We start from the raw sequence: 12,009 nt of genomic DNA, 5'->3' as shown, positions 1-12,009 counted from the left end.
GCCCCCTGGCCTCGGGAATGCTGGGGCTGCTGGCACAAGGACAACCGGGCGCAGGTAAGAGCGAACCGGGCACAGGTAAGAGCGGACCGGGCGCTGCTCAGCCCTCCTTTGTGAGCCCTTAAACACCTCCCTTGGTGCTTCTGTTTCCCTACTTGTGTTTCCCTGTTAACACGGAGAAAATACTATTCCTAATTTCCCTGCTTGGCTGTCCATAAAGCAATTATCTGATCATTATTTCAGCTCTTTGGCAAGCTGGTTCTAATGATGTTTGCTAAACATTTGATTATTATTGCAAACACCGCTTTTTGCATGCGGAGCCGGGGCTGCAGTTGCTAGCGACGGTTTCTGGGAGAAGCAGGTTTGGTGGGCGGGTGCTTTGGTTTACAGAGATATCGTGGACAGAGCTGGAATTTGTGATGCTGTCAGGTTTTTCTGTTTATACAGATAAAGTAATTAAGGTGATAAGCTTGCGCCGGGTGATAAACAGGGGTTTGATGATTGATGGAATTAGACAGTAAAAATCCTGGGTGGTTTGGGAAGAAACACGGAGAGGAAGAGGGAATGGGGGTGTTGGGGGAGCGGAGGCGTGGAGGGACATCTCCTCTCTGCCCCTGGGGTGTGCATTTATAACCAGGCGAAATCCTCTGGCCATTTAAAGCAGGAGCATCAGCCCCCGTGCCCCCAAACCCGTCAGCAGCTGACACGGGACACGAGCTGGGGCGATGCTCTGGAGCCGGCCTCTGCAAGCACCCAGTGCCCACCGAGGGCTGCCGCTCCCAGCCTGGCTCCTGCCAGCCCCTGCTGCTGAAGTTGGCAGTTTTGTGCGTTTCTTGGAACCAACGGATTCACCTCCCACCACAGCCATCCTTTTTCAAGGCCTGGAGACTATTATGCAGTGCTTGAGAAATGCTATTAAAGGCCTTTCCGGATGATTTTCTGTAATCAGGGCCTTATACCAAGAGCCCTGGGGCATCAGAGGAGGTGGATCGTCCCTGTGCCACATAGTGCTTTTCCTATGCAGGATTTGCCCATTGCTCTTGGCTGTCGAAATGATTGCAAGCTTTTGCCTCCTTGCTCCCTCTCGCTGCAGGAGCCGTGGTGGCAAGAAGAGCTTGGGAGAAAGAGCAGAGTGGGTTGGAGTGCAAAACACCCAGGCATTTGCTGAGAATAACGCAGAGAAACCTGGAGAGAAGCTTCCTTTCAGCCTCCAGGAGGGCTCTAGGGGAAGGGGAAAATGCTGGTTGGAGGCACGTAGCTCCCCAGCTGGCATCGGCTCGTATTTGGCTGGGAGATGGAGCCCACTCTTGCATCATTTGGCATTGCCCTTTCCCCACAAACTTGCTGGGAATAAAACCTCAGAACAAGGGAAGGAAGGAAACGATGTGGAGATGGAGCTCCTAAGCGCTGGGAAAGCCAAGGTGTTACCAGTACGAGTCCAGGCGCTGGCAGAGCAGAAGAGGCTCCGTTACCTTTATGAGGAGGAAGGAGGGAGGTATGGCATTTACCATGGGCCCCAGCAAAACCAGGATGCCATGAAAATGAATTGCTCTTGCCAGCAGGGTGACTTCTGTCACTGCTACAGATGTGCCCTGGCAGGTCCCTTGGGAACAGCCCCAGCTACACCCACAGCAGCCCTGTGCATGGAGGATGGACTGGCCGGGGGTACTGGGAGGACACGATCCCAAGGCCCATGGGAGAGCAGGGATGGGATGGGACGTGCAGCTCGTGGGCTCAGACACAGGCAGAGACTCATCTCAAATGGAGGGGGGGAAAAAGCACCGGAGAAGTGAAGCCTGAGTGAGAACCGAGGGATTTGGTGTGAGGAATTATCCCAGTGGGAAAACAAAGTAAAAGGGAAAAGCTGGCTTGATTTGCTGAGGAGTAACACTCTCCAGAGAGACGGCTCTGGCAGGGATGGTGGTGCGTGCGGCTGCGCCGAAGCGAAGGCTGCCCGGCAGATGACTGCGGGGCTCTGCGAAGGTTATGCCTTTAAAGTCCGGGGATATAAATCTATGCCAGGCAATTGCACAAGTCCTCTCGGGGCCCCGTATCATAATGTGTTGCTGGGCTTCACAGCCTGGAGATGCAATGCGTGTGGGGAAGCGTCCAAGGCCCGTACATCATCTGGGTGGTTGGTGGGAGGCGTGTCCCCAAGAGCTGGGAGAAGATTGCTGCCAAAGGGCGGAAATTTTTTGGCCCTTTAACAAAGCTCATGTTAAGAAATACAAACTTGGTGTAAAGACACTGACAGCCTGCAGGAACATGGGGGAAGAAAGCTGGAAGGCGCTGAGAGCGCAGAAGGTTGGTCAAGGGCCAGAGCGTGGAATGGGCCGTGGAGATGTCCCAGAGAGGTGCAAGGACAGCAAGCTGGGCAAAGAGCAATGAAATGTGGGGTACATGTAAGAGAAGATGGGAGCTCCTTGGCTCCTGCTGGGCTTCCTGAGGGGAGCAGGCTCGGTTGTTGGGTTGGAAGCAGCATGAGATGTGAAGCGGGATGCCTTTCTGGACCAGGTACACCCCCACAAGGTACTTCCTCACTCCCATTCCTGATGGAGCATCTCCAGCCGGGTCCAGCTGCAGAGTAAAGTCCTGACCCTGCAGCTTCACCCCTCTGCAGAAATTTGCTCTGCAGATCTCCCTATTTTGCCCAGAAGCCACCCAAAACCCCAGCCTGTACCCCGAGGAGGTCCCCCAAGGCAGGTTCCTTGGCTCAGGCCCATCGTTTGCTGGGGGGGTGATACCTTCCAGGCTTTGCATGGGGATGTGGGACGGGAGCTCCTGCAAAGTCTGTAGAAAGTGTTGTCAGTCCCCAAAACACACTTTGATTTTAGAGCTCTGATATTTTTATTCCTAGCTGCAGGCTTTGCAATCGCTGCTGTCCAGCACCTTGGCATCCAGTGGCAAATGCCCGAGCTTGAACATTAGGGCAGAAAAGTGGGTTTGTCTCTGGATGCCGAGCCCCCATCCAGCCCTCGAAACCAGAGTGCTTTAGACTGCAGCAGGGAATTGCAGTGAGTCCAAGGTTTGCATGCACAGAGCTTTTTTAGCAACAGCTTCTTTCCTTCTCTGAAAAAATGCAGAATTTCACCTCTCACATTTGCTCTTCCCCCACCAGCCTCACCCTATCTGGCTTTCAGCTTCAACATGCCCTTAGACCTTAAATAACTTGATCTAGAGCCACAAATACTTTTTATCGTGTTCTTTTGGAAGCCGTTCCCTGCTGCCTTGCGCCGTGGCAGGGCCAGCTCATGGCTGAGGGAGGTGGTGAGGGGGGAGGCTGAGTTTTGGGGACCTGGTTTCCTTCAATGTGGAGGTGATGAAGGGGCAACAGTGTCAATGGCAACCAGGAATGGGGATAGGAATGGTCGTTGGGTTGTTTTAGAAGCATCAACAAGATTTTTGATAAGTTTATTGATTAAAAAAAGCTTTAAGCATATTAGTAGGAATGTGCAAATAAAAAGGGGGGTACATACGTCATTTAACCCCCACGCTTACGTCTTCAGGTCGAGGAGGGGGGGACGGTGGGTCCTGCGACCTCAGTAAAGAGGGAGTGATTTTTTCTTTTTTACAGATTTTCTGGACCTGTAACAAGCCTTTGGAAATGCTGGGAAAGGAGACTCCAAGGAGACCCATGCTCGCTGCACGGATGGTCCGGGAGCCCAGCGTGGAGAGCAAAGCCACGGTAGGGGTTTGGTCCGTGGCTGGGGTCACCTCTCCTCCCTCCTGCTCCCCAGCTGTGAAACACCAATTCCTCTCCCCCCTCCTCAGGTGAATTTGTGCCAGACAAGCCATTCCACCTCCCGTGCTCCCCGCCATCCTGGTCCACCCAGTCCAAGTACCCTGATCTGTGCTCGGGGGAAGGCTCAGGGGTGGCATCTCCCTGTCCCCACTGGGGCTGTGTCCCTGCGCTGGGATGGAGCAGAGATCCCTGTGGATGCCTCCGCTGGGTCATGTCCATCGGGTCACCAGGCACGGGTGGGTGCAGGTACTGACTGCAAATCCAGCAGAGGGCCCTCTCGGGGAGGAAGCAGCCTTCCTCCTCCTCCTTCTCCTCCTCTTTCTCCTCCTCCCCGGGCTGTCCCTGGGCTCCCCTGGGGCGCACACCCCAGGGTGCCCCACACCGCCCCAGGGTGGGGAGCGCAGGCGAAGGACTGGCCTCGTTTCCTTCCCTTTCTCCTTTCCTCGCTGGGTTTTACCTCCCAGAGGCTGCAGGGTGCTGCAGAGGTGCCCGACGGCTGCTGCACTGGTGCCTTCCCTGGGACAGCGATGGAGGCACAGCCGGTGGCTTCCTGGGGACCAGTGACAACCTGTGGCACCCCTGGTGTGTGCGCTCCCGGCAGACGTGGGTGGGTCCAGGTACAGTAGCAGGAGAGGACCCGCAGCACCTCAGCATCCCCCTTCCCTCCGCCCAGCAGCCCAGACCCTCTCGGAGCCTTTCGGGGCCGTGGACTGCCCCGCCAGTGGCCGCTGACATGGGGCTGCTGCTCCTCCTTCTGCCGGCGCTTTTCTACGCTGCTACGAGTAAGTGGCTGTCTTTGCGGGTCACCTCATCCAAAGTGGGGAGGGAATCAGGCCGTTTGACCGGGGGGCTGGGGGGGTGCGGACAATTTTGTGGTGGGATCTGGGTGTAGATCCTGGCACGGGGATGGAGGCTGCCTGAGAAGAGCCGTGCTCTGCCGAAAACGCGCTCGCCTGCGACGAGGGCTCGTGTGCCTGGTGCCGGTGCCCCCCTTACCGCTCGCTTTTCTGGGCGCCCGCGGTGCTGCGAAGCCCAGAGATCGCTGCAAATCGTGGCCCTGCCTTTTCCTCAGGAGAAGAGAGAGCAAGCACGGGAGCAGAGCGGGAGCAGATGCCGCCACTGATGCTACTGTCTGAAAGAGGAGGGAGGGGTGGACAGAAACCAGATTGCAAAGCCCCCCTTTTTGCTGCAAGTTGGGGGGTGTGGGGGGTGCAGTAGCTCTGCGCTGTTTCCATTTCACTCTGATTTCTTGCGGTTTACTCTTGTGGATGGCAACGCACCATGCACATCTCCCTGCCCGCCATGGGGGGGTCCAACCTTTCTCTCCGGTTGAACAGTGAATGGTTTGTGTCCCCTTTAGAGGGGTTTGCTGGAGGGTCAGCCCGCCCCGCCTCGGCATGGGAAGCGCAAGGGGAGCTGTGTGCGGTGTGCCGGGAGCAGGGGTGCTGTCCTGGGCGGGGGCGGCGGGGATGCACGGTGGTGCGGAGAACCTGGGTGCTAGAGACAAAAGGGATGGGTGACGCATCCCCCCGGCCATGTCCTGCAGCTCTGGGACTTTGCTGGCAGAATTTACCCAGCGGCTTTACAGCAGAGGCGATGCGGATCCAGGGCGAGTTTCACTCAGCCTTGCTGCTTTCTAGAGGATTTGGTCACGGCTGTTTTCCTGGCAATGCGTGGGCTTCGTTTGCAATCCTGGGTGGCCCTCGGGAGAGGTCGAGGCAGATGCTGAGGTTAATCCCGGCTACGTTTGGCCGCCTCCCCGGCTGCGTGTCCTTTGGTGGCCCCGCAGAGCTGGGGCGGGAAGGTCCCCGCTGCGGCGCAGAGCCCGTGCCCACCCCATCCCACCTCTGCCAGGGAATGGCTGCTGGTCTGACAGCCTGCATCATCCAAAAATCACCTCTTCTCTGTGTTTTACATTGCCTGAGACACCCACTTTTCCCTTGGTGTTTGGTTTTGGGTTTTTTATCTCACCTTCTCTCATTTTGGGTCATTCTCTGTATTCCTGCCCTGCACAGCCCCTGGTTTCTCTAGCCTGGGGCGGGGTGGGGGGTTAATGCAGAACAAGGTCCTATGGGGGTGGCTGGAAAACATCAGTTTAGCTGGGGACCTGGGGCTGGAGCCTCCTGCCTGAAAAGAAAAGCAGCTCTCTGTGTTTATACATATAAATATATATATGTATAAACTCTTCTGCCTTAGTATTTACGCAGCTCCATATGTGGATGCGTTCCCTGCAATAGGGGCCTGGAGGCTCTGGAAAGGTTCCCATTGCCTTCCCTGGGTCCTACATAAATTCAGACTGAGAAAACAGCCAGAAACCTGCGTGGCATGACAGCACGCAAGAGAGCCTGGACAACTGGAAAAGGAACAGAGACTGGAAGGAAATCCCTCTGGAAGGGCTCGAGCTCAGGTCTGAGGGCTGGGGTGGGATCTGGTTCCATTCGCAGGGCTGGGAGGGGGTCAGGGACTCGCTTCCCTCCGCAGGGCTGTGAGAGGGTGAGAGCCAGCAGCAGGACCTGACCCGACGGCACCTCCAAAATCTCGCTTCTGCCACCACTCCGGCCTCTTTTAAGAGGTTCCCATTTGGACAATTTGCAATGAGACATTCTTAATTGCCCTCAACCCTTGTCCGCATGGTAATTCGCTGCTTTGGTGCTTATCTCGTGGGGATCCCGCAGAGCTGTGCCAAGCGCAGCCCCCAGCCAGCATCAGCGGGGCAGGTAGCGACGGAGGGAGGGCAGGACCACTGCGGGCTTAAAACATCCTCGCCCAGGAGCTTGCTGAACAGGTCAGTGAGCTCGCTGCTGGGCGGCTGGCTCGGCCCCGCGTGGCCTGCGGGCGGACGATGGCTTTCCACAGGCGCGCTCGGGGATGTCTTTGCCCCAGCCGCAGCACGCAGGCGCCACCCCTGCACCCAGCACAAACGTTTGCCAGTGCGTTTTGCATGCGGGAGGCCGCTCAGCGCCAGGGAGGTCTCGTGTTGAGGAGCAGCTTCCAGCTTCCCACGGGTGCTCCACGCTGATATACAGCACAAACCTGAGCGCTTTTGACACTGGCGTCACTTTATTTAGTTTTTTCGCATGTGCTTTTATTGTTGGGTGTGATCTGCCAGCATGAGGTATTTTTAATAAGCGTGATAAACTTTTATTGAAGCATTAACAGTCAACAGTTCTATTAGAAATAACCTAACGCTCAAACTTGGCTCAGATTTTTATTGTATTTGCTGCCTCAGAGAAACAGGTGCTTGGGAAAATCGGAAGGAGCAGTCGCACACGGGTTTGTGTTTGTCCATCTGCAAGGCAAGAATTTGTTAGGGCAATGGCTTGCGTGTGCCCTCTGTAAGGGATCCATGTCCCTGAGCTGCTGCTGGGCTTTATCCCCCCCCTTGCACGGGCATCCTTGCTCGGCTGCTGGTTCGTGCCCACCCGAGCCTCTGGTGGCCGATCTCGAGCTGCTGGCAGAGAGCAACTCCATGGGCACCAGCCCTGCTCGCTGAAAAGCATTTTTGTACACTGCTGTGGGGCTGGTTTTAGTATATAAATACAAATCTTGCAAAATGGGTACCCCCTCCAGCTCTGTTATAACTAACAGGTAGAAGTAAAAGGTGGATTTTCTCCCCCCCCAGTTTTCAGCAGCAGCCCAGCCCTGTTCGGGTGGCTGCCTGGGAAGAGGTGGCCTGAGCCACGCCGTTGCCAGAGGAGCTGCCTCCGGGCAGGGTGCTTGCTGTGGCCTCCAGGCAGGGTGCTGTTATTCCAGGCACCGGCTTCACTCCAGGTGACTCGTTCCGTGCTGGTGGTGACACCGCTGCTGCTCCCCAGCAGGACGGAGATTGGCACCTGGGAAGCCCCGTTCATTGCGGAGCAAGGCCCGCGGGGACGGCCACGCACAGGGTCACGCAGGAGGTAGAGCCTTGCACCGCACAGCTCCAGGAGCCCGTGCCAGGGAGCGCCGGGGGCTGGCTCCAGCCAGGGGCCCTGCCTACCCTTGGCTCACCCTCCCTGTTGCACTTCCCTAGCACCCCCCCGTTCCAAAGCCGATGCAATCTGGAGAGCGCCAGCGCTCACCGCACCCCTCTGAGCTTTGGGTGGACCAAAATCGCTTCTTTATGCAAAAAAACTGCGGCACTAAGCAACTTGTCTGTCATCACACAGGAGATCTCCATCTGTCTGTCTGTCCTCTTGGACAGCTTTTGGCTTTGTAAGGCAGAATCGTGCCCAGAAGTAGTTAAAGTCACCGAGATGCTGCACTAAGGAGAGGTCTTGGACAAGGCTGCCCAGTAACGAGCTGCTCCTGGACCAGTTCCCCGGGCGCTGCCCACCCTGCTCACGGCGTGTGCCCGTTCCTGCCGTCCTTCTCTCAGATGCGTGCGACGTCGCCGTGGCGTTTGCGGGCTGGGGAGGGAAGGCGCCCGGCACGGGCAGCAGCCCTCGCCCCTGGTGACTTCCCTGTCACCGCCTTGGCTCACGCCCCTTGTGTTATCAGAAGAAAATGGGTGTTCTTGCCCCCAGCTAAAGGCAGGCCAAAATGAGTTTTCAGAGATAACCTTTTGCAGTGTTAATAGCAGATATGCTCTGTAACGTCCCAGGCAGACAGTTATTTGCCTGGCAGTTGTTAGCTGTTTCGGTGTTCTGCAGCCACACGTGTGCTCCCCCGTGGGTTTAGACATGTCTAATACACAAGTATAGCCACAAGCATTTATAAAAAAGTAAAATTACCTCTTGGTTTGCAAAAAGGAGGAGTCAAAGGCAGGCGCTTCCAACACCAAGCTCTCTGGAAGTCCAACGTATGATACAAGCTGGACCAAGGCTACAACCCAGACTTCTTACCTGGGGGTAAAGGGGACGTGGCCCTTTCCGACAGCACGGAGCCCTGGCCCGGGAGCTGCCTGCAGGGTCGGGTCAGCCCAAGGGGGCCCTGGGCAGGGCAAGGGCTCAGCCTTCACACCCGTACAGAAATGGGGTTCCCCTTCGCACCCCAGGCTGCCCCGGGGCTGGGGCAGGGGGTCCTGGCTGATGCAAGGTGAGAGATGAAGAGGAACGATAGCGTGGGTCTGTGAGAAATGTCGCTTGGACCTGCTTTCTGGCTTCAGGCAGGCAGAGATCCCTTCCAGAGCTGCTTGGGACGGCTGCAGTTTCCAGGAAAGATTTATGGAGCCACGATAGACTCCATTCCAGACCTTAAACCACTTTGAATCATGTCGATTGAGTCCATTGGGTTCCGCGTGGATTTGGAGCCCTTGTTGTCCCCAGAACAAACACCCCAGGTAGGTCAGCAATGCTGGGGGAGGCTGGCGGGACCCCCGGCCCGTCGGGGACGTCCGAGCGGGGCTTCAGGCGGTGCGTGCTGTTTATGTCTGGCTCAGCCAGCTCTTGCAGGGATATTTCTGGTCTAATGGAAAACTTCCTCAGACCCAGGCACGATCTGTCCGCGGGAAAACCCCAATGGTGTGGATGTGGCGCCCGGGGCTCAGCTGCTGGGCCAGCCAGAGGGGACCGCGGCCGCGGGATGCCACTGGCCATGCGTGGCAAGCCCCCGCCGATCCGGTCCCACCTGCATCCTATCGATTCCCACATCGTGCAGCAGTGCTGGCTGATGGGGTGGTTAACAGGGGGCATGGGTGAGCAAGGCAAAGTGCTTTTAATTATGGCATGCACCATTAGCCATTAACAGCCTGGCAGTTGGAGACAATCCTGAGCGCCCGGCTGGGCCCCCCCCGCCGCGTTTCCCCCGGTGCCTGACGGCTGCTGCTTCCCAGGGCCCTGACCAAAGCGGGCCACGGAAACGTTTAGCTGGATCTGAAGCATGCCTCTGCCATGGATAATTGCGGGATGTTAATGAACAGGGCCCTGCCGCTGGCTGTCTTTGACGGCTCTGATGGAAAGGGCTCAGCACCAGGGAAGCTGGAGCTGCCCAGACAGCCTTGCACCCCGGGCCAGGGCTCTGCCTCGGGGACAGGGGTGGCCGGGGGGCTGGGGAGGAGCGATGGGGTGGCCAGTTTGTTGGGGCTCTCCATTTCCATGTGCTCCTCAGCAGAACTGCCTCTGCCCAGGTCTCCTGGCTCCAGGATGGTGTTTTGCCAGCAAAAAGTGCTCCGACAGCAAGGGTTTGGGTCCTTCTTTTCCCCTGGGCTTGCTCCGGCCGGAGCGCAGTCCCGCAGGGCATGGAAGTGGCGATGCTGGTCCTCAGCAGTGGCACAGGCTCCCTTCAGCCACCGGCCCCGCTCTGCCCCAAAAGTCACTGGAGCTGGGCACAGAGCAGGATGCGGCCCCAGGAGGTCGGCGCCCCGCAGGCGCAGCATCTGCGAGAGGTGCGGGAGGTGCTGCCCCAGCGCTGAGCATCTCCTCTTCCTTCGGCAGAGCCTCCTCTGATCCACTCCCGGCAGGATGGGCACGCGTGTCCCTTGGGGCAGTTTCCCTGTGGCAACCTCTCCATCTGCCTGCCCCAGGCCCTGCACTGCAACGGGGAGGATGACTGCGGCAACGGAGCTGACGAGGAGCACTGCGGTAAGCAGCAAGCCCCTGGCGAAGAGAGATGCCCTCGGAGGGAATAACCCCCAGACCTGGGAACACCAGGATCTGCAACCATGAGTGCATCAGAGCTGAGCTCGCTTGTCCCCTGGGAAGCGTGAGGAACCCGGGTCTGCTCCATTATCCAGCCGCTTCCCCGGCTCTTGCATCTGCATGTCATCCCGGTACAGCGGCCACATGTGCCCCGGGGAGGAGCTCATCCATCAGGGATTCTCCTGGGCTGGGGTGCAGGAAAACCCTCCTTGCTACAAGGCTGGGGCCATTATTTCTGAGCCGTGGTGGGAAGGCAGAGGAGCAGCGGGGCTCTGTGCTGCCGCTCGGGGCACGGGCATTCAGCAGAGTCAAAGACAAAACGAGTTCCTTTTTTCACACAAGGCACAGTGCCGCCGCGGAGGGCTCTGCTCGGGGGTGCTGGGTGTGGGGGGTACATGAGTGGAGGCTGGACGAATCCATACCCTCTGGGAGCTGGTTAACTGGGTGGCTTGGATGCGGTGTCTGGCTCAGGATATCCTTAAAGTGGGCTAGGTGGGATGCTAGAAAAAGAGGAAAGAAAACTGTGTTGTGGCTGCACGTGGAGAGACGCCACGGGGGTGCGATCCAGCGCCCGGTCCTGAGGCTGCCGGGGCTTTGCGCTGCGCCGGTGCCTCCAAGGCTGGTCCCCGCTCTGTGCCCTGCAGTGGATGACAGCGGCTGGCTGCAGGTCCTGGGTGACGTCCTGCCCGCCCGGAGCATCCCAGAGCGGTGCCGGTGCCAGGGAGGGGCTGTGGACTGCACCGAGCAGGACCTTGCCACTGTCCCCTGGGTCTCCTCCAACGTGACCAGGCTGTGAGTAGCAGCGGGCGCACGCAGCCCCCTCCCCAGGAGAAGCACCAGCGGGGCACGCGCTGCCGGCCGGCAGGAAAACTTGCTTAGAGGGAAGGAAATAAAATCCCCGGCTTTCACTTGTTGTCCCCGGATCCGAAGAAGCAAAGAGGCGTTTCCGTGCCGGCAGACCCCTCTCTGCTGAGCTTCAGCTGCTCGCTGCACCCCTCCCACAAGCAGCGCTGAACCGGGAACAGGGACCGGCCACATCCTGCCTGGGGCCAGGACCTGGAGCCTCCAGCTGAGGCGCGCGGGGCCGGTGGCTGCTGGCGAGGCCCAGGCACACAAAAAGCAAGGGCTAGGAAGGGAGGAGAGCGTGAGAAAATTCATCTGCAGCAAATCAGGCTTGCAGGCTGGGGGGGCAATTAGCAATGTAGTGCTAATGAAGAGCAGCTGCCGTGCATTTTGTTTGCACAGCGTAAGAGGTCTCTACTGTTCTCCTTTGGTCTCTGCTCCGTCCTCATCTGCTGGCTTTGCGTTTGATTTTTTTTCCTTCTGTTTTCCTGCTAGGGACCTGAAGAAAAATAGGATCCGTTCTCTGGGGGACAATCAGTTTGCCGGGTACCAGAGCCTGCAGAAGCTGTGAGTATCCCCTCCTCGTCCTGCTCTCTGCCTGCCGTGCGCAAAAGGGGAGAGCGGCGGGCGCGGGGGTCGGCAGTGGTGGGCGCAGGGGTCGTGTCCTGGTTTCGGCTGGGATAGAGTTAATTTTCTTCATAGAAGCTAGCATAGTGCTGTGTTTTGGATTCAGTACTAGAAGAATGTTGATAACACACGGATGTTTTCAGTTGTTGCCAAGTAGTGCTCAGACTACTCAAGGACTTTTTGAGCTTCTCCTGCTCGGCCAGGGGCAGAACAAGCTGGGAGGGGGCACAGCCAGGAGAGCTG

General features: G+C 57.9%; 1 protein-coding gene across 1 annotated transcript in view; it reads left to right on the top strand.

Moving 5' to 3' along the window:
• Nucleotides 1-4,119: 4,119 nt before the first annotated feature.
• The window catches only part of LOC104130402 (relaxin receptor 1-like), a gene marked incomplete at its 3' end in the record, with an annotated part of 18,828 nt that continues 10,938 nt past the window's right edge, over nt 4,120-12,009 (top strand). The window contains exons 1-4 of the mRNA XM_035898944.1: nt 4,120-4,521; nt 10,093-10,239; nt 10,941-11,088; nt 11,635-11,706. Coding sequence (XP_035754837.1) covers nt 4,473-4,521; nt 10,093-10,239; nt 10,941-11,088; nt 11,635-11,706 — 416 coding nt within the window. The remainder of the gene's footprint in view (nt 4,522-10,092; nt 10,240-10,940; nt 11,089-11,634; nt 11,707-12,009) is intronic.

The sequence above is a fragment of the Egretta garzetta genome, unplaced genomic scaffold, assembly GCF_000687185.1.
Source record: "Egretta garzetta isolate BGI_Z169 unplaced genomic scaffold, ASM68718v1 scaffold318, whole genome shotgun sequence".
Classification (NCBI taxonomy): Eukaryota; Metazoa; Chordata; class Aves; order Pelecaniformes; family Ardeidae; genus Egretta; species Egretta garzetta.
The sequence above is the reverse complement of the archived record's forward strand: the minus strand, read 5'-3'. Positions and strand labels throughout refer to the sequence as shown.